At 42.6% G+C, this 21,285-nt stretch overlaps 1 protein-coding gene and 1 long non-coding RNA gene across 5 annotated transcripts in view; one reads left to right on the top strand and one right to left on the bottom strand.

The window, feature by feature from the left end:
• RNGTT (RNA guanylyltransferase and 5'-phosphatase) overlaps positions 1 to 21,285 on the bottom strand; it is a 375,566-nt gene that overhangs the window by 143,587 nt on the left and 210,694 nt on the right. For 3 of the 4 annotated variants that reach the window (XM_019537737.1, XM_019537734.1, XM_019537736.1), the window contains one exon: positions 2,385 to 2,453. The exons of the other annotated variant lie outside the window; for it this stretch is intronic. In XM_019537737.1, the coding sequence (XP_019393282.1) occupies positions 2,385 to 2,453 (69 nt within the window). The remainder of the gene's footprint in view (positions 1 to 2,384; positions 2,454 to 21,285) is intronic. 4 annotated transcript variants of the gene reach the window in all.
• LOC109311854 overlaps positions 12,326 to 21,285 on the top strand; it is a 10,334-nt gene continuing 1,374 nt past the window's right edge. The window contains exons 1-2 of the long non-coding RNA XR_002101640.1: positions 12,326 to 12,337; positions 17,954 to 17,957. This is a non-coding gene — a long non-coding RNA (uncharacterized LOC109311854). The remainder of the gene's footprint in view (positions 12,338 to 17,953; positions 17,958 to 21,285) is intronic.

Genomic DNA, 21,285 nt, shown 5'->3' on the forward strand with positions numbered 1-21,285 from the left:
GGTGAGAGACAGTGTCAAAGGCCTTCTTAAAGCCTACAAAGACTACGTCCATGGTGACACCATCATCCAAAGATTTAGTTACTTGGTCATAAAAGGCAATCAGGTTGGTCAGGCAGGACCTGCCTTTGATGAACCCATGCTGATTGCCCCTGAGAATAATCTCCCCTGCTGGCCCCCCACAGATATGCTCCTTGATGATTCTCTCCAAGATCTTCCCGAGCACCGAGGTGAGGCTTACAGGCCTATAGTTACTTGGGTCCTCCTTCTTCCCTTTCTTGAAAATTGGGACCACATTAAACAGTTTCCAATCCCCTGGCACCTGGCCAGATGACCATGAATGCTCATACAGCCAGGCCAAAGGCTCCGCGATGACCCCTGCCAGTGTCCTCAACACTCGGGTGGAGGGCATCTGGACCTACAGATTTAACTATGTCTAGCCCTTCCAGAAGATCTCTAACTATATCTGTACTGACCCAAGGCCTGACAGAGCTATCCCCAAGACTGTCCCTACCTCTGATGGGTGGGATATCCTGGTCCCTGTTCAAGAAAATGGAGGCAAATAAACTGTTGAAAATATCAGCTTTCTTGTCTGGTATAGTCACAAGATTACCGTTTGCATCTTGCAGGGGCCCTATATTGCCTGGTGCCCTCTTCTTGCTCCCAGTGTACTTGAAAAGGGACTTTTTGTTGGCTTTGATCCTGGATGCTAGCCTGAACTCCATCTCTGCTTTGGCCTTCCTAATAGCCCTCCTGCACTTACGGGCCGATGAGCAGTACTCCTTGGTGATAGCTCCTTCCTTCCACTAGTTGTATGCCCTCCTTTTAGTCCTCAGGCATTGCTCAATGCCCTTGCTGAGCCAAGGGGGTTTTCTAACCACTCTTACCTCGCCTTGCTTCTCTCAGGGACTGTTATCCTTTGGACCTAGAGGATCGCCCCCTTAAGGTACCCTCATGGACTCCCATATCCTCTACCTTCAGGGCCCTCGGTGCCTCCCCCACTAAGGCCCTCCTAAGCTCATTGAAGTTGGCCATTCTGAAGTCAAGGGGAGGAGCAGCATCCATGTTATGAGATACACATTTTTAAAAATAGACCTCCTATTTCATAAGTCACTTATTCAGTGTTGGAAACTAAGTCACAAAGTAGTAGAAACTGTACAGTTTTACACATACAAAATTGAATCTAATGCTCTGAGATTACAAGGAGATATCAGAAACACGTGCTTTTATGTAATCTAGTTTATTTTAACTGAAGTGTGACTATGGCTGAAGACAAGTGGTTGATATTCAAAATGTCCATTAAAAACAGGATTGGGCACTAAGTGAAGAAAGAACTGCTTATTTATTTCTTAATATTTTCTCTGTACCAAGCTTTAAAGGTGATGGGGTACATATCATTTTCCTCTAATTAATTCTTGGTAATTGTTCCAAAAGTTCAGAGACAAAAAAAAAAGTGTGCAAGTATGCATATAGACTAGGGGTAGCCTAGTGCAGTGGGGTAGCGGAGGGAATTGATCCAGTCCAGCCTAGGCCCTGAAGTGACTGCCGGGGGTGCTATAAGTAGCTGGCAGGCAGAGTCTCCATGGAGACTAGCCAGGACCCTGGCAGGCAGGGTGCGCTCAGCCAGGTGGATGGGATGGGGCTGTGGGTAGGGGAGGAGTGGCATCCAAGAACAGGACAGGTGGGTAGGACCAGGATTGCAGGGTGGTGACAACACAGGGCTGGGGCCTGGGGCACAGCTGTGATCCACTCCCCGCATGTCCCTGAGACAGGCACCAGTCCCATGGACAGGTGTGTGCTGGGAGAAGATCATGGCTCTGCTATGTGCCCTGATCCTGTGTTGTTACCACTCAATGATCCAGGCTTGGCCTTGGCCCCACTCATCTGTCCTCCTCCCAGGTGCCACTCCCTGCCCATCCATGGCTCTATGCCATGTGCCCGGTTAAGTGCACCCTGCCCACAGGGGCTGGTCTCCATGGAGGCCTCAGCTGCCTGCCTGTCTGCTCCGTCTGGCATCCCTGGGCAGAGGGGATGGGTCCAGTGGTGGCAGAGATACTAGCAGAGCCACCATTGGAGCTACCACCATCAGAGCTGCTGGAAAGTGGAGTCCAGCTGCTGTGCCGTCCCCGCCCCACTGCACATCCAGGGACAGCAAACTGGCTACATGCACCACGGCCCAGGTTACCCCATTATGCCTGTGCTAGGTGGAGCCAAGGGACCTGCCACAGGCTGAACAGAATTCTTTGGTGGCCTGGATCTGGCCCGTGGGCTATATTTTGCCCACCCTTGGTGTTGACTTTATATATGCAGCTTTGTTAGTGTGCCTGAATTCTTCAATTCGATATTTAAAATTTGTTAATAATAAAACTACTGCTGATGCTACTTACCCCTGTAGGCTGAAAAATTAGTCCATCCACTTCATGACTGACTTCCCTAGCAAAACTTCCTTCAAGAAGCTGTAAAACAAAAACAAAAGCCAATCATTTTCCACATAGAGAAAATATTTTACTTTAAATATTCTAAAGTTATGTAAGCTCCATTCCATTTTACTTAAGAACTGTATTTACTCAAATCCAGGACAAGGTTTATTTTCCAAGTCAACGCTAGGAAAAAAGTCCCTCATCTTTAATTGAAGTACAAGGTCAGGGGGAGAGAGGAGGTCAGGTGGCTGCTGCAACTAACTCCAGCCCCAATCCAGGGTCAGAGACAGAGCTGCAGAAGCCTTCCGCTCCTGTCTCCACTGCTACTGCCTCTGCCCCACTGGCACCTGCCCCCCAACCCCAATGCTTACTGTCAATCATAGCCCTGGTTTTATTCTGGCATGGAACATGGGGCACACAGCACATGGTACCTCAAGTCCCAGCCTGGACAGGTAGCAAAGGCAGGGTAGCAGCAGATCCAGTATCCTTTGGGTAGAGCCACTGTCGCTGCAACTGCTGTTATGTGGCCAGGTACATGTGCTCTATGCCTCAGGGTAGGGTAGGACTACAGCCACAACTGAAGGTAAGAGTGGGGGAGAGAGGGACAGAGGTCATGGGGGGCAGAGGCTGCAGCAAGCGGGAGGAGGGGGAAAGGCATTACGGTGCACAGTCCTACCAGAAACAAGTGGTGGGGGGACAGGGAGTAAAGGGGAAGGGATCAGGTCACCTGTCTCCCAATCTAGCCCCTTGCCTTGTTTTCCCTGCTGTATTTGTGGGAGGGAGGGGGCATTTAAGATGACCCTCCAATAATTAGATTCTATGCATGAAAAATTGTAACAAAATTATAAATTATCCACTTATAGACCTAGTTCTTGGGGAGTAATTTTAAATTCAGTCATGTTGAATTCAGGTAAATGCAATAAATTCTTCTTATTACACAGAATTTCATTTAAAGTTGGACTTATAATCTGAGAAACTTGAGAACAGAAAAAGAAACAGGATCTGATGGAATTTAGATTACAACTTTACTGATAAAATTTGAGGCTAAGACAAAGTAGCAAAGAGGGCAAAAGATACAAGTCTGGAAAAAAGAATGTTTGGAAAACATGAGCCTATACACTTAAGTCATGGATGGAGTAGAAGTAGTTGAAGGATGGGACAATATATATCTTGTTTCTCAAAAACACCAGAATAAGTCTACCATTTTAAATAGGCAAATGGTAGTGTTTTTAAAAGCTTACATCATATTTGAAAATACGGCAAAACTTCTAATAATTATATGTAAGGTGCTCACATAGAACCGCCTTTAATATGTACATTCCAGCAATGATACTGAACAGCTTAAAAGCTACCACCCAAATTAACCAAGACACTTAAATTCTGTTATACATTAAGCAGATTAACTTCAATTGGGGTTAACCTCAAGACGTTCGAGACCTAAGAAAATATTAACCAAACCAAAACAAATCATCAATATTTATATCATGTAACATGAAATTGGGATAAATGATTGAGAGTGATCAGCAGAGAAGTTCAGCACAATTTATGTAGTTTGTTATTCGTTAATTTCAATTTTTACTTCTCGCTAATAAAAGAGCATCTCTCAAGCTGCGGGTGCTTTTAAGTAATGTTTGACATATACATTAAGAGATCTGTTACCTCAGTGACAAATACTACAGCAAAAAGAGAGACAGAAAATTTGAACTGGATTTAGAAACATAATTTTTGGCAGAGGTTAAAAATGGCTGGACACGTACTCTGCTTACAAACATTAAAAAAAAACAAACCCAAATGGCACTCCCATGCCAAGCCCAGCACATGCCTAGAAGAGGCAGCACATTAGCTGGACACAGCTCACCCAATGTCTGTGTAGACTGAGTACTTTAGTAGGACATTTTTGGCACTCTTATAGCTGATTGAATCAGCTTTAGATGAAAGCGCCAAAAAGCCCTGCTGAAGCACTTGATCTACACAGACACTAGTCGGAGCCTAGTCAAACTAAGACGCTGCTTCTTCTGGTAAACTGCTTCTTTTTTTAATGTCTGTAAGCAGCCATAGTGCAAAGTAAAGTTACGATATACATAAATAATCAAAATTCTGGTATAACAAATTAAAATAACATCTAAATTGTAATAATCTAAAACCTGTGACTAACTATATTTAAGCATTCATTTTTTGTTAGATACTCAACAATTTGTTTTAAAGACAAATTTGGTTATTGATGAATTAGGACTGATTCATCAAAAAAAAGAATAGCTATTAGATTTCTTCTATTTCAAAACTAATTTTAGAATAATTATACGAAGCAATAAAATAACTTTATTTGCAGTACTGTATTAGATGCTGAGTCAAAAATGACCCACTGAGATGTTACAGAAAGCCTGCATTTAACACCTGAAAACCTACCATATATTCACCAATTTTCATGAATGTTAAACCCTTTAACTGCACAATAATCTCATAAGCAACAGCTTTTCAAAAATGGAGCTTGATTAGCATACAAACCCCCAATATTTATTCCCAATTTTAAAAAATAATTAAAGCACTTCAAATACACTGTTATAAATACAATGTTAATCTTTGCTTCAGTTGACTAATGTAGTATTTTGGAAATGATGTAGACAAATGATGTAAACTAATTCTTAACACAACATTTTTGTTCATCAGCTAAAACTCCTGTGAAGCTATTTAAACATCGAGTAAAATGTCTGAAAATTAAACCAACTTTCAGTCAAAGAGCTTTTGATAAAACCAGGCATCAGAAAAGTATGTATAAATTATTTTATTAATTTCCAATAGATAAAACAATTCCTTCCCAAATACTAATATTGTACTGAAACAAAACAACATACTTTCACCAAAATCCTAAATTGTTAGGCTAAAAACACAAAAAAGTAGATCAGGAGGCATAAACAAAGAATTTACAAATGGAAATTTAAAAACTTATTTTCCCATATAAGGTAGTTTGAAAAGGAACTTCAATTTGAAGACAGAGCTAATTTAAAGAGGGAACACATATACATCATATGATCCAGTGCTAGCTACAGTAGAAGTTATGGACACAGAGAATGAATCCCTTTCTGCATTCTGAGTAGCAATTCTTTCAGGTTAAACATGAAGCTTTGATGTGTTCCCTTCCCTTCCCTACCTTCCCCCTTCCCACCCCCCAGTCTGTCTGACTGCACCAGACTTTGTAAAATATAGTAAAAAAGAAGAGAGAGAGAAAAAGAGGGGCAGGAGGTAGCACTATCCATTATTAAATAGCAAAACTCCGTTCTTAAAATGCTTGGTATCTTCCTTTACTATAATAGTACATAACAACATTGCTCCTCCAAATTCACTTATCAAACTGGATTACCAGTGCTTACAGCCCAGTTTCAGATTGGGTATTAACTCCGGTAGACCTGAACTTTCATGAACTTTGGAGGAATCCAAAGTTGTACCTTGTACCATCCAATGTTATGTACCTGACTGAAGAACATGTGAAGAGGTTTCAGTAGAACATGCAGAGAGGTTTAATCTCTTCCTAAACACAAGGCAGCTCCTCCAGTAAGTAGTATAGTGACCAGCACTGAGAGCTCCTGCCCATAAAAATTGGCAGGGGGTGCAGGCATAGGTATAGCATCAGAAACAACTTTTATTTATTTTTTTAATTGAATAGATTTCAAGCATCTACTTTTCCCACTTACAAAATGCTGTGGACACAGTCTTTCACCTCCAAACCCAATACACCTGATGTCTACATTCCTTTGCTAGGCTCTACTGCAGTGATTCTCAAAGGGTGGGCCATAGCACAGTAGTTTGCCACAAGAGTGGCAGAAGTACTTCACAAAAATGAACCATCATCTAGCCTGTGGGGCCCCTGTGGTTCCAGAAATTTGGCAGAGGGAGAACAATGGCAATTAGTACTGCCACTGCCAAATTTCTAAGAGCCACAAAATGGCTAGCCCTATGCAGCGGGATCCTGCCTGCAGACTGACCTGGCACGACTCATCTGGCCCATGAGGCCAAAAGATTGGGCATCACTGTGTCTTTAATATATATGTGCACATGTGTAATATATTACACACATGCATGCATCCTTTTTCAGGTATAAGAATGAAGTGTGCCACCATTTTAATCCAAAACTAAGCATGCCTTAGGTATCAAAGGGTTGAGAAACACTGCCTTAACTGACAAATGATGACTATTATAGCTCACACGTGAAGGGTGCGTAGAGTGGTATTCCAGTAAGAGAAGCTTCTCTTATGTGATGAGGTGAATAAGCCTACCTTTGTAATATATCCTTGTGATCTTAAGGCATCAGATTCAACTTTGTATGAAAAAAATAGAGTTTACCTTTTCCATCAATCTTGCAGTCACTTGGGACAATACTACCAACATTCTTCCTCTTTCAATCATGCCTGTATTCTGTGAACTATGTTCTAGTCATCCCTGCATATAGACCATCACATCCAAGCTTATAAACAAGAACTGATATTTTCTTGTTGTCCACATGGCTAAAATTCTCATCCAGGCTTTAACCTCAAATCTCAACTATTGTAACTTCCTCTTCTCCTTTACAGCTTCAAAAAAACCCATCTTATAATATTTATATCCATTCAAAAAGCTGCTGCTGCAGAAAAGAATTTAACTTGCCATTTCAATCACATCTTCTCCCTTTTTGCCTACTCAGCAGGCTCCAACACAGCAAATGCAAACGCTTTGAAGCACCTTCATGGTCTGTGCCTACCTTACCTATCATATGCTGCCAAGATATTGACTTTTACCTCTGCTCTGCAAATAAAGCTCGTCTTGGCCACCAAACTAACATTTCTATACTTTTTCTTATGCCATCCCTTATGCACGGGAAGAGATCCTGTAAACATCTATAAAGTTACCTGGTTGCCTCCCATCAAATCTATGCTTAAAACTCACCTCCCCATTTATGATCACCACACCTCCAAAATTGAACAACTGGCAAAAGACAATGTGTGACCACTGCTGATCTTGACCTGCTATTTCACTGTTTTTGTACATCCCATCTATCTCTGGAATTAACTGATGTTTACTTCATGATTTAGTTCCTCAGATTAGAGACTGGGGGCTTCTGTTCTGTGCTTATACAGCATCTAGTGTCAAAAGGTTCTAATGTCCCATGGTGCCATTTTAATACAATTAAGAATAATTTCCCACCCTTTCCTCATCAAGCAGGTAGTCATTTTAAAACAAATGTATAAAGGCCTAAAAGATCTCTCTCTTTTGTTTGGCTTCTTACACTGAACATGTCAAATCTCAGCTTCTTTCATCTTGCTGGAAGAGATATATGATATTTCATGAAGCCTCATACCCTACGGGACAAAGATGTTTAATTCTTTAAAAAAGAAAAACAAATACAGTCTTCTCTCAAATGTTCATTTAGCAGGTGAAACCAACATTACAAGTAAGAAGGAACCTTTATCAGTTGAACCCAACATTAAAAGTAAGAAAGAACCTTTATCAGTTGTCTTAAAAGCCCTTCCCACTCTGAACTGCTCAGGTTTAGGTCTCTTGTGGTGTTAATTTCACAAGTTCTCCAGAGGTGAAGCTCAAAGTGCACACCTGGGCAAACTGCACTGTGACCATTGCTTTCAAACAAGCAGGCTTTGCACTGGAAGGCAGACAACTGAAAGTATGACAAAAAATAACTCTTATTCTTTTAGTAATTAATCTGTCACTCTTGGTCCAAGTACAGATATTTGGAGGTGTTCGGAGGAGGTTAAATCAATTAAAAATGGCTGCCTGATAGCAGGTAAATCAGGATGGGGGGGCACTAGCCATGGGATTGGGGGTCCAGCAGGCTGGAGGGGATCAGGGGTCCACCAGGGGATGGGGGGAGGCGCAACCCATGGGTGGAGTAGAGGGAGCAGGTGACCCATAAGTGTGTGAGGGGGGTCTCCTCCAGTGAACCTACACCACCATCCCTCCTGCCTCTCCCCCCACCAGGACCTACTTGCCTGGTTCCAGCAGCAGTGAACACTGATAAAAGCGGCTGCACCAAGCAGCTTGTGGGATCGGGGTTGAGGACTGGCTGGTCAGGGATTGTGGAGGGGAGGCGAGGGGAGCAGCCCCGTGTTGGGGAGGTTGAAAAGAGCAGCCACGGGGCTGCAGACAGTTGCTGGGTTTTCATAGAATCATAAAATCAAAGGACCAGAAGGGACCTGCAAGATGATAAAGTCTGGTCCCCTGCCATGGGCAGGAGGTAACTGGGCTCAAATGAACTGAATGAGGTGCTTGTTCATCCTCCTCTTGAACACCTCCAGGGATGGTGACTGCACCACCTCTGCCGGGAGCAGGTTTCAGATTCTAGTTTCCCTTATAGAAAAGAAGTTTTTCCTTATGTCCAACCTAAATTTTCCCTCAATTAGCTTGTGCCCATTGGTCCTCATCCTCCCAAGGGGTGCCCTTCTGAAGAGTTGCTCCCCTAGATCTTGCTGCTCACACCTGACATACCTGTAGGCAGCTATCAAGTCACCTCTCAGTCTTCTCTTATCCACACTGAACAGGCCCAGTTCCCGGAGTCTTTCCTCATACGGCCTATCCTCCAGGCCCCTAATCATACGGGTGGCCGCTCTCTGTACATTCTCAAGCTTCTCTACATCCTTCCTGAAGTGCAGTTCCCAGAACTGGACACAGTACTCCAGCTGTGGCCTCACCAACATCAAATAGAGAGGGAGAAGCACTTCCCTGGATTTAATGGCAACACATTGGTTGATGCATGCCAGAGTTCTATGTGTCCTTCTGGCGACTTCATTGCACTGTTGGTTCATGTTCATCTTCCAGTCGATTGTGACCACCAGGTCCCATTCAGATGCTATGCCAGCCAGTGGACCACCACCCATTGTGTAGTTATGATGAAGGTTCTTCCTATGCAGATGAAGAACCCAGCACTCTTCCCTGTTAAACCTCATCTGATTCCATTCAGCCCACAGAACCAGTCTGTTGAGGTCATCCTGGATCCTTACCCTATCCTGTGATGTGCCCACATTTCCCCACAGCTTGGTATCATCCGCAAAATTAATCACTGAGCTCTCCACTCCCTCATCCAAGTCATTGATAAATATGTTATGGGTCCAAGCACCAACCCCTGGGGAACACCTCTAAAGCCAGCTCTCCAGGATGAGGCTATCTTATCGATACAACTGTCTGGGATTAGCCTTGTACCCTCCAGTTTAATTAAGAGAATCTCATGGGAAACAGAATCAAAGGTTTTACTGAAGTCTAAGTAAATGATATCAACCTCATGTCCCTTGTCCAGATGGTTAGTTACCTGGTCATAGAAAGGACACCAGGTTGGTCAGGCACGGTCTACCCTCAACAAAGCCATGTTGGTTGCTCTTAATACCACACCAGTTCTAAGCTTGTAATTGATGGCCTCCTTAACAATTTTTTCCCAGCCCCAGGTCTGCGCAGGGGAAGTGGACAGAAGTTCCATGCACCAGTTTGACCTAAATCAAATGAGTCTAATACTACATAGATCCAGGTTCACCTTAAATCGGGTGCTGCCATTTTTAGACCGGTTTGTCTGCATGGAACTTCTGTTCAGTTACAGGTTTAGACTGACTGCCAGCCTCTGAAACCGGATCTGTAAATGTAAGGTCGGCACCAAGATGAACTAAGTTTAAATCAGGTGGCCCCTTTAAACTTCATTTAATCTACCAAATGCCTGTACTTTGTCTTGAAGTGGGGCTAAATCACTTTTCCAAGGTAGTATCATAAGCTTTTCCCATTTTTATAAAGAGCTGCTCGACTTGCAAAGTTGGGAAGGAATAAACAAGAGAAGTAACCAAAGAACCAAGCTGCTTTGAACAATTACAGTAGGCTAGAAAAGCAACCTATCAAAATGAGAGAAAAACCTGGTGATTAATATAGACTAAATAAATCACAGAAAACAAACTAGTAGTGAAAGGGGATGTTTTTAATAGACTTCCTTCAGAACATGGGATAGATTACAAATATTTTTCATGAGAATTCTGGTTAAACTGAAATTGCTTTACAGCCAAAGAATATTGAAAATAATTTATAAACCTGTGATTTGATATTTTAGGAAAACTGTATAAAGAGTACAGCTAATATAAAAAGGATTCTTGAATTATTAGTAAACTTGTATTAAATATTTTCTAAATAGCAAAAATCCTAATATTAGGTTTTTAGTTTATGAACTTCTATGCAAAACTCATCTTTAAATAAGCCTCCTATCTTCCTGTTTAATTTACCAAACATGTTAACATTTCTAATTAACTTGAACAGTATAAGCTATTTAATCGGCACCATGATAAATGGCACACCTGCTTAACTGGGATGATTGCCAGGGACCACATAAAATGCAATGCATTTCAATGATGCTTTATAAAGGAGGCATAAATGATGCGTACAAGCCAATCTTACTGCTATGCTATTCTTAGTGCTCTACTACTATGAAATTTCCACCTGTGAAGCCCTTTGTTCATTTCATGCAGTTTTCTGCTCTATTATGAATATTAAAAGAGGTCATATTTTCTTAACAGCTCACTGTTTAAAAAATATTAAAAACAATGTATTAGTTTAAAAACAAATCACAAGTTACAAACAAATGTTACAAGCAATAAGAAAATCCTGATGTACAGAAGACAATGCTATAATTACTTATAATTGCACGATTATGGAATCATGTGACAAGAAGATTTCTGTTGTTTACCTTAAAAGAAAAAATATACTACTGAAGTAGTATTATCTATTCATCATGTAGGTCTTGTAGCCTGAATTGCTACAGATAATATTACTAAAAGTCTAAGCCAATCAGTGAACAGTGTTTTTCCAGTGGCTAGGGGGTGAATAATCAAGATTCACTAATCTTGCACCTTTAAAAGCTTCTTGTAAATAAGCTAAAGGGAACTGAGATCCTTCAGGATAATACAAATTCTGGTGCCTATAGATTCCATTCAACAGTAGCAGTCGATAATTAGTGGTTCTTTAACTCAGGAGGCAGGACATGAAGTGTAATGGATATACAGAGGCAAACTTACTTGAAAGAAAAATTTAAAAACTTTCAGTCTAGTAGAGAGTACCTTTCCTGCTGTTTGTGTGTATACTCTGTGCAACATGTTATAAAACTGTATCTTCAACAAAGGAAATTGAAAGTTTGCAAATAACTTGAGTAAATATGGTAAGTTAACTACTTAGCTATCTTACTGAGATCTTTGATGCAAAGCATCAGCAACATTTTGAGCAAACATCACTGATTACTTCATAGTGTACTTTAAAAGTTTCAAATGTGGAAAACTTCATCCTTGATTTTGGAAACCAAATAATGCATCTGTCATTCTCTTGCTTTTTCAAATCTTAGAACTGCATTTGGCTTAATTTAATTTTAAGCCAAGCTTGTACAAATTTTGCATACACCAATTCTTAGGTATTATTTCAAAGCTGCATTCAAGCTGCTCATTCTCTGTTTCTTTTTCACTTCATAATGAAACTTATGGAAGAAAGATTCAAAAGCTTTATGGGTAAACAAATAACATTTGATTTAGCTATGTCAGTGGAAGAGGTTTATAAAGCCCCAGGTTGTGAGAAATCTTAACTGCTTGGAACGAAAACTAATTCTAAGTTCATGACTTAATTTTTGGTAAGCCTTTAAAGATATTTTGCATAATGCCTACAGTCTTTTACGGAAGGTCTGCTTGCAAAAAGGGCAGCAAGAGAGAAGAGGCAGATTAAGAGACCCAGGCAAATGGCTGGAAGATGTCGCAATACCAGAGCCACTGCCACTGCCCGTTTACACCTGCTTGGAACAGGCAGGACCAATCATCATCGACACTTCGACCCAGGTACAGGTTTGGTGCTGTGGGAACTGTGGCTTGTAGGTTCCTTCCAGTGATGGCCAGAGTGGGGAATGCCTGCGGTGTGAGTGGTGCCTCCTGGTGGTCTCTCTCAGGAACACGCAAGAGAGCTACACCAGGAGGTGGAGAGGCTCTGAAGCGTCCTCTGTCATGAGGAGTTCATCAGTTCAATGCTGGAGGAAACCTACAGGACTGTGGAGGAAGAACTGCTAAAAGCAGCGCTAGGGAAGGAAGAGGGCACAGACTCCAAGAAAGGTAGAAGCTGGAATCTTATGACAGATGGCTGCAAGCAGAAATCTTCATCTCTACCTACAGCAGCTCACCTGGACAACAGCTATGCAGCCCTGGCAAGAGAGGGGGAGGAGCAAGTTCTATTGGTGAAGGAGGACAGACCAGGCCACCCAAAGGTGGGAAGGATCCCAACAACCTCCACCAAGAAGCAGCAACGGGTGGTGGTTGGAGACTCCCTTCTGCAGGCAGAGCCATAGTAAGAGAGTCTGGCACCCAGGGAAAGTCCACAGCAGCAGTCTACCTTTGCCCTGTGCACAGATCTGAGGAGCACATACCCTCCCCCCCCCCATGCTTACCCTGCGGTGCACACAGCAGCATAAGCCGCTCCCCTGTCCCTGTGCACCCCTCCTACACCCCGCTCTTCCGATCTAAATGAGCCATTCGCAGCTTTGTCCTGGGCAGCATCTGTTGGCGCCCCTTCGCTTCGACTCCCAGGGCAGTCGCTATGCTTGCCATTCCCTTCCTACAGTAGTCTGTGGGGGACAGAGGGATCTATCTGCTGACTTGACCTGCTCTCTCAGGAAGCCTGTTGCTTGCCCAGAGCCTAGATCCAAGATGTCATAGGGAGATTATGCAGACTCATCCAGCCCTCTGACTACTACCCCATACTACTCATCCATGTGGGCACCAAAGATACTGCCAGGGAAGACCTTGAGCATATCAAAAGTGACTATAAGGCTCTGGGTGCAAGGGTGAAGGGGTATGGGGCTCAGGTTGGGTTTTTGTCGGTCCCTTGATAATCAGGGAAGTGATTGTTCTCCTCTACTGAGATTTTTGCAAAAATTTAGTCGGTTTAGTAGAAGATACCACCTCTACCACGAGTTCTGATTCCTTTTGCCTCTACACTAATACAGCTACAACCTGGATACCTGATACATGAGAGATACTGAATTTTAGCTGATTTTTTAAATGAAATCTTCATATTTTACAAGGAAGAAGCAAGTCTGACTGCCTGAAATCTGCAACCCTGCTTCTGCCTTTGTTCAAGGTAATTTACATCATCACAGAACTCCTTACCATGTAAGAAATATCTGCCCAAAAGAGCACTCCATCTTTGTTACTTGTCTGTGAAATATGAAACATCATAACTAGAAGGAAATATAACTACATCCTGCTTACCACCAAACAACTTAAAGGTAAACAGATTATTTCAACTTTTCTCTGAGCTGAATCTGCATATAAAATGAACTGTTCCAAACAGGAGATTTTATCACACCTTCAGCTCCCCTAAAAATATGAATTTTAATTTCTACCCAGGAGAACTTTTACAAACTTTTCTCCTATGTCTGAAGAAGGCTTGTGCCTGAAAGCTTGCAATTAAAGGGCTTTTTTTGCAAAAATCAAGTTGGTCTAATAAAAGATATGACCTCTACCATGAGTTCTGATTCCTTTTCCCTTCTATTGAGCACTGGTGAGGTCACATCTAGAGTACTTTGTTCAGTTTTGCACCCCCCCCCCCACTACAGAAAGGACGTGGACAAATTAGAGACAGTTCAGTGGGGGGCAACAAACATGGTTAGGGGGCTGGGGCACATGACTTCTAAGGAGAGGCTGAGGGAATTGGGCTTATTTAGTCTGCAGAAGAGGAGACTGAGGGGGGATTTAGTAGCAGCCTTCAAAAAGGATGGAGCTAGACTGTTCTCAGTGGTGGCAGATGACAGAACAAGAAGCAATGGTCTCAAGTTATAGCAAGGGACGTTTAGGTTATATTTTAGGAAGAATTCTCTCACTAGGAGGGGAGTAAAACACTGGAACAGGTTACCCAGAGAGGTGGTGGAATCTCTGTCTCTGGAGGTTTTCAAGACCTAGCTAGACAAAGCTTCCTTGGTAGGGATGATCTAGTCAGGGATGGTCCTCCTGAGGTCCCAAAATTACAGTACAACTGAAATTTTCTATGATTCTGTGACATCACTTTTGGTAAATGTTTAAAGACATTTTCCATAATGTTTACATTTTTCAACTAACCTAAGCCCAGTGCTCATTGTATAAATTCTAATCAATGGCTGCCAGCAAGTATAGCTATAAATCTATAAATGAAGCACCTCTGCAGATTTTCTCAAGCATATCAGTCTGTAATGGGTTATGCGCATACACCACATGCTGATTAGAGCCTGGTTTAAAAGGAAACTACTAAACTCTCTCTCCCTCTCACTTCGCATTACTCTGGTCATTTAGAAACAGACACTGGTCACATACCTAGGAAATATCTTCTTCATTTTTGCATTAAATTGCTTGTTGTTTGTTGTCTATCAGATACATACTCTGAGCTGGTTTTCTTTATGTGCCTCCCTCTATATGACAGATTTTCTATGACAACAGCCTCAATACCTGTTTTGTCACCTCTCATCATCTTTGCAGCTTCTTCCACACTGCCTTGTAGTTTTCAAAATTCAGTAAGATCTGATTAAACTCTCAAACACTTGCACCTGGTAACGTTGAGGAAATCCCTCTACAACTTTTACATCCAAAGTGGGAGGAACAGATGCTTTAAAATTTATGGACTTTTAAGAGCATGCAATAAAACTGATGAATGCAATTGAATTAATTTAATTCATGTCTGTTATTAAAGTTATTTTTTCATATTCTTATTAGGCAGCAAGATAATAAAGCTGCTTTTCATTTCTGATGTGTTCACAATGAGCGATTTTTAAAGAAACAATCTCTGTGCTACAATCTAATTACAGGTTTGTGCAATGGAATTTATACTTGCACAGGCAAGCACTCTGGTAAAAGCACTCTGGTAAAAAACAAACAAACAAACAAACAAAACCTATTTGAACACTCATCTAAACTTATTTTTTGTAACTGGAAATTTCCTGAGAACAACCCTGCTTGTGGAACTGCTAGATCTTCCTTGTCATGGCTCAAACAAAAATATTTTGAAAATAATCTAAGTGGTATTTTAGAAGACCCGATATTAGATGAAGCCAGGAAATCCTGAGATGCCTTAATCATGTCCTTTTTTTAACTGAACTTGTTACCATGAACGAAAGCTTGGCCATATTCATTTTTCTGGGCTTCTGCTCCTTATCAAAACTAACTTGCACATCACCAATTCCTCCTGCATCCTTCACTCAGAAAGCAGTAATTGGAAACAACAGCGCTGTCAACCAACTCTGCTATCATTTTTCAGTTTCAGCTTTTCAACTGTATTTTTTCAAAGGCGAGCCTTCCAGAACATGTAGCTTGGAACTGGGTGAGAGGAGACAAACTTCCGAGATGACATCTGAGCTGTTGGACAATGCTTGAAAAAGAGATCACCATTATTACACTAAATCCCTTCCCTGCCCACACTCTTACACTCACACTCATACTGCTTGAATCCACCATGAACCTTGGTAAATTATGCTAGGGATTACTTACTGTGGCTAAAAATGTTGTATTTCTATCCGATTTTTATCCAGTCTTAAGTAGTAATTGTTGGGTCATCTTAAAACTGTCTGCTAAACTGAAGAGTCCATACATACTCTTAATCAAGTCAACCCTTAGCTTTCTATTTGATACACTAAATTAACTGAGCTCTTCAAGACTCTTGCTGTCACATTTTCCAATATTTTTTTTTAATCTATTTTCTCGTGGCTTTTCCCCAAAGCCTCTCCAATGTTTCAACATTCTTCATGAATTTGCAAACCCCAGAACTGGAAGCAGATTCCAGACACAGTCATCCTCATGTGAAATCCAGAGGAAATATAATCCTGTTTGGTTTGAGATTCCTTTATTTGTAGATCAAAGGATCACAATAGCCATTTTGGTGATAACACCACAATGGGAACGGCTGTTCTGCTTTTATCTTCTTCAGAATCACTGCTTGTCAGGACAGTGTCCTCCTTCCTGAAAACAGGGCTCACAATTTTGGGTATGGACGGATGTCACATTTGTCACAAGGCAAATGTTTTGGCCCATAACACAGTGTACAGATGTACAGGACTCCTAACCCACAACAAGACTGGCTGACAGAGTATGGGGGGAAACGCTGTATCACTTTGTTTCAGAATATCTCAAAGGATGTCAGTATGTTTGTTGTAGGAACCTTACAAGAAGCAGCCAAGGCAGTTCTTCACGATACATTGCAACTGCCTCGCCCAGCACCTCTTGTACTCAGCACAGAACCTTACTTCCCAGGGGTCACAGGCTACAAATGACCTCATCCACCTATTTACTGCCCACTGAAAAGGCTTGCCACCATTCTGTGCTTCCCAGCCATGCACTCGAGGTCAGGATCTGTACTAGTTCATGAACACAAGCCGGCAATCAACCTCTAGCAGTCATCCCCAGCACTCATATCAACCATGACTGCACTCCAACCACTCCCTCAACTGCAGCTGGGAGTGGGCAATGGACTTGCCCATTTGGGCCAAGCAGAACCAGTACGTGATCGGTGCCAGCCACTGGAACCAGGTGGTGTTAGAGCAAATCAAAGAGCAGCCTGGAGGACAATAAAGGCTGGCAGCAGAATCTCTGGTACAAGAGGGCCTGAGACGACAGCTATGTGTCTGGTACCCACAGGGCCAAGAGCGCCTACTAACTCCATCCAGTCCTGCTGTGAAGTCACAGACAATGCCCATCTCTGGCAGGAGATAGATGAGGGCTTGGATGCCACTACAGTGGTGAAGGTCTGCACACAGCCAATGCTTCTTCTGGACCAGGAAGAAGCAATGTCCTTCTATCATCCTCATCCACTTAGCAAGATAGACATGGAGACAGATGAGAACTATCTCAAGGCCTCTGGACACCACATGCCCTCAGCATCCTGGGAAACATAAAAATATAGAAAATCAGGATTTGAAGGGACCTCAGAAGGTCATCTAGTCCAACCATCTGCTCAAAGCAGAAACATCCCCAACTAGATCATCCCAGCCAAGGCACTGTCTAGTAGGGTCTTAAAAACCTCCAAGGATGGAGATTCTACAACCTCTCTGGGAAGCTTGTTCCAATGTTTTATTACCCTCCTAGTGAGAAAGTTCTTCCTAATATCTACCCTAAATTTCTCTTGCTGCAACTTGAGACCATTGCTCCTTTTAAGACCCAGGAAGAAAAAGCCTTGGGCTGGGATGATCCAGTTGGGGATGGTTCTGCCTTGAAAAGGGGGTTGGACTAGATGACCTCCTGAGGTCCCTTCCATCCCTAATTTTCTGTGATTCTATGAATCAGGGAGCCTCTCATCCTGGTGGCTTGCCATCTAAAACTGGAGGCCAGCTTTTGCAAATCTCCATGAAAAACCTGTTGGATATGCAAAAGGTCATTTAATAGTGCTTGTCATCACAGACAGTCAGGATAAAAGGCTCCCAAGCACTTGCTGCTCACCATGTGCTCAGTCTTCCCCAGCAAACAACTTACCTCATATTGGGTGTGGGTGTTTGCAGCAAATGTGACCTTGTTATCTCTCAGAAGTTGCCTTGTCCAGAATAGCTAGGTAATAAGCTCCCAATGCTTGGCAAGTAGAGTCTTCAAGGCAAGGTTGTGGTACAGGTCTATTCTGCAGTCTCTGTAATGATCTCAGTAATGGTCTCAATCTGATCAAAGCTTTTGCCTCTGTTAACCATGAGGCTCTATAAAAGACCTTATTGAAGTCTGGCTGCTCAGGGAAATTTATCACCATCCTAACTCCTCCTTGACCAGATGACTACCTCCATCCTATGCAATGGCTCTTCACCATTCAAACTAGTGTCAAGCAGAGCTGCATAACTGCACCAATTTTATTTTCCATCTTTCCTGTGGTCATCAAGATGCTCATCCATGACTGCCCGCTACATGGCATTGGCATTGAGCACAGGATGGACAGGAACCTTTTCAACCTCTCCCATCTCCATAACAAAACCCAAGTTACTTTGACCTCAATTTTGGAATTCAGTATGCCAATGATTGTGCTACCATTGCTGAGGAGGACATACAAACAGCCCTTAACCACTTCTCTCAAGCATACCAGTGCCTGGGACTGACCATTAACATCAGAAAAACAAAGGTGCTTCACCAGCCTGCTCCAGACCAATCAACTCCCCCTGAAAAGATCCTTATTGACAGATAAGAGCTAATGTTAAACACTTTGCATACCTTGGCAGCTATCTCCCAAAGGAGGCCAATATCAACAAGGAAATCCAGTATAGGATCTGATGTTCCAGCTCTGCCTTTAGAAGACTGAACCACTGCTTGTTCAGCGATCACATCAGGACTCAAACAAAGCTTTTACTATATAAGGCTGTGGCATCTCAACTCTTCTCTACAGCTGTGACTCTTGGGTGACTTACAGAGAAACCTGGTATAGCATCACCAGAACTACCTTCAGGAGATCCTTGGCATAAAGTGGGAGGATTGTCACACAAGTGCCAGTGTCCTCACTGATGCTAACACCACCAGTATGGCAGTGTTGATTATCCAACACCAGCTGTGGTGGACAGGGCATTGCATGTGTAAGCCTGATGTATGTTTACCAGAACAACTGCTATACTCCTAACTCAGCCAAGGACAAATGACACGTGATGGCCAGAGGAAATGCTTCAAGGACAGCTTCAAGGCAAATATTAGGAAGTGTGGCATTGATACCACAAATTGGGAAAAACTAGCTCAGAATAGGACTACATGGTGATGCCTTGTGAGAGAAGGTGCATCTTATTTTGCAGAAACCTTTCTTGCCCTGGTGGCAGAAAAATGACAAAAATGGAAGGAAAGGAAACGAGACTTAGAAATCTGTGGTCCGACCCCCTCTCTTTACCCACCATCTGTAGCGTTTGCCAGATACTGTGAGGCTCTAGGGTCAGTCTTCTTAGCCATCAACGGACTCATTTACAACCCTTTGCTTGGCCCATGGGAATGATCATCTTTGGCCATGAGGGATCACCGCTACTGCCAGTGGTTGCAGGAACTGATGAGTGGTCCAGAACAGGAGTCGACTGGTCAGTTTCACCACAAGTGTGGGAATGGGGTCCCTGGCTAGCCAGCCAATCACCACTTTCCAATGTTTGGAGGAATCCCTGGAATCCTCCAGAGACTGGACCTACCATGAGACATGCTGGGATGTGACCCCCTGCCAGCCACCTGTTGGTGGAGAAGCAACACCACGTACAATAAATGATCAAGGATTGCTTGGAAGCAGCATGTCTGCCCACATGAGTATTGCTACTTTTCTGATCCAAGTCAAACCCTATGACATTTTGTTCCACTTCAAACACAATGCACCCTTCAGTCCTAGATACATAACTTTATATTTGGCCATGTTAAGAATGTATTTACTGCTTTTGCTCAATTGAGCAAGTTATCAAATTAATTCTGTATCAGTGATCTGTCCTATCTGTTATTTACTATTCACCTAGCCTTTATGTCATCTGAAAATTTTGCGAGATGATTTTATGTTTTTTTTCCCCCAAGCCACTCATAAGAATGCTAAATAGGCCAAGAACTATTACCAGTACAACCTCAGCAGGATCACACCCACATAATAACAGATTCTCCATTTGAGATTAAGTTTTGAGACCTTTTTTTCCATTCTATTTAATGTTTGCCATACTGATTTGCCTTGTGTTTTAACTTCTTAATGTGAATGTTGCAGTGCCAAATCAAATGAAAGAGATGTTGTATTTATAGGATGAATCGTATCTTTCCAAAAAGCAGGACTGTCCAATCTCTTGATGCCTGAGTGTTGCATAGTGCACGGAACTTGCCACACAGGTGGATGGACTCCTCCCTGCACACAGTCTCACTCTTCTGGTTAAGTAAGCCCCCTCTTCTGTGATGCTGCAGACAGCCTTCCTCCCTCCCTTGCCACTGGTCCAGTATGAGTAGCTCAGCCCCTTTCACTACTGCATAAGTAGCACATGAATCCTGGCTCTCCTGCTGTGCACACTATAAAAGGCAGCTTCCACCCACCACTTTCACACCGCAGCCTAGCTCCCCCATACGACATGTACAATGCAAATATGCCAGCCCCCAGCCACATACGTAACATGGGTGCTCTCCTGTTGCACCATCCCATCCCTAGGAACAGAGGCAGGAAGTGGAAGCCAGGGAGAAGAGGGAAGGAGGAGGGGGGAGGGCTACAAGCCCCGAGCTGCCACTACATTGAAAGAAATGAGAGAACCCCTGGCTGGGCAGGAACTTGCAGGCCACCACATGGATAGCCCTGCCATAAAGGATAAGATTTTGATTTTGATTCTGCTATACATTCTGGTGTTACTCATTGTACTGGATATATTGTTCAAAGAATTTAAGTTCATCATACTATACTGAAACAAAAGATGCACACAAACAATACATTTTTTACTGAATTCAATATTGGTATAATGGAACAAGGAACAGAAATGTCACATAATAGGGCTGTGCAAAATTTCGACAGACGTTTTGTTTTGTTTCAAAGGTGTTTTGATGTGTTTCGAGCTCAAAACACTGAAACCAGAACAAAACGTAAGGCTTCAAAACAGCTCTGAAACAAAACGAGGGCACTCAAAACATTTTAAAAATTTCAAAAGAGCAAAGCCGAGCTTGCAGGCAAATACAAACTAAGGAGAGGGAGGGGGAGAAGGGGGGGAAGGACTGCTCTGATACTGACTGTGTAGCTGGCCAGTAACTGTGATCCTTCCCTGAGGTCCCCTCCAATCCCAGTGCTCTGGGGGAGGGACAAAGAAGGAACATAAAAGTATTGTTTGAAATGAGCTTGGTAGCTGTGTCTTTGTCAGCTGACTGATCTGTGTCCTCCAGCAGCATCAGGAAGGTTTTCACTTCCTACTTGCTAGTCTGTTCCTAGCAAGTGG

The sequence above is a fragment of the Crocodylus porosus genome, unplaced genomic scaffold (genome assembly GCF_001723895.1).
Source record: "Crocodylus porosus isolate Cpor-Errol unplaced genomic scaffold, CroPor_comp1, whole genome shotgun sequence".
In the NCBI taxonomy this organism is placed as follows: Eukaryota; Metazoa; Chordata; order Crocodylia; family Crocodylidae; genus Crocodylus; species Crocodylus porosus.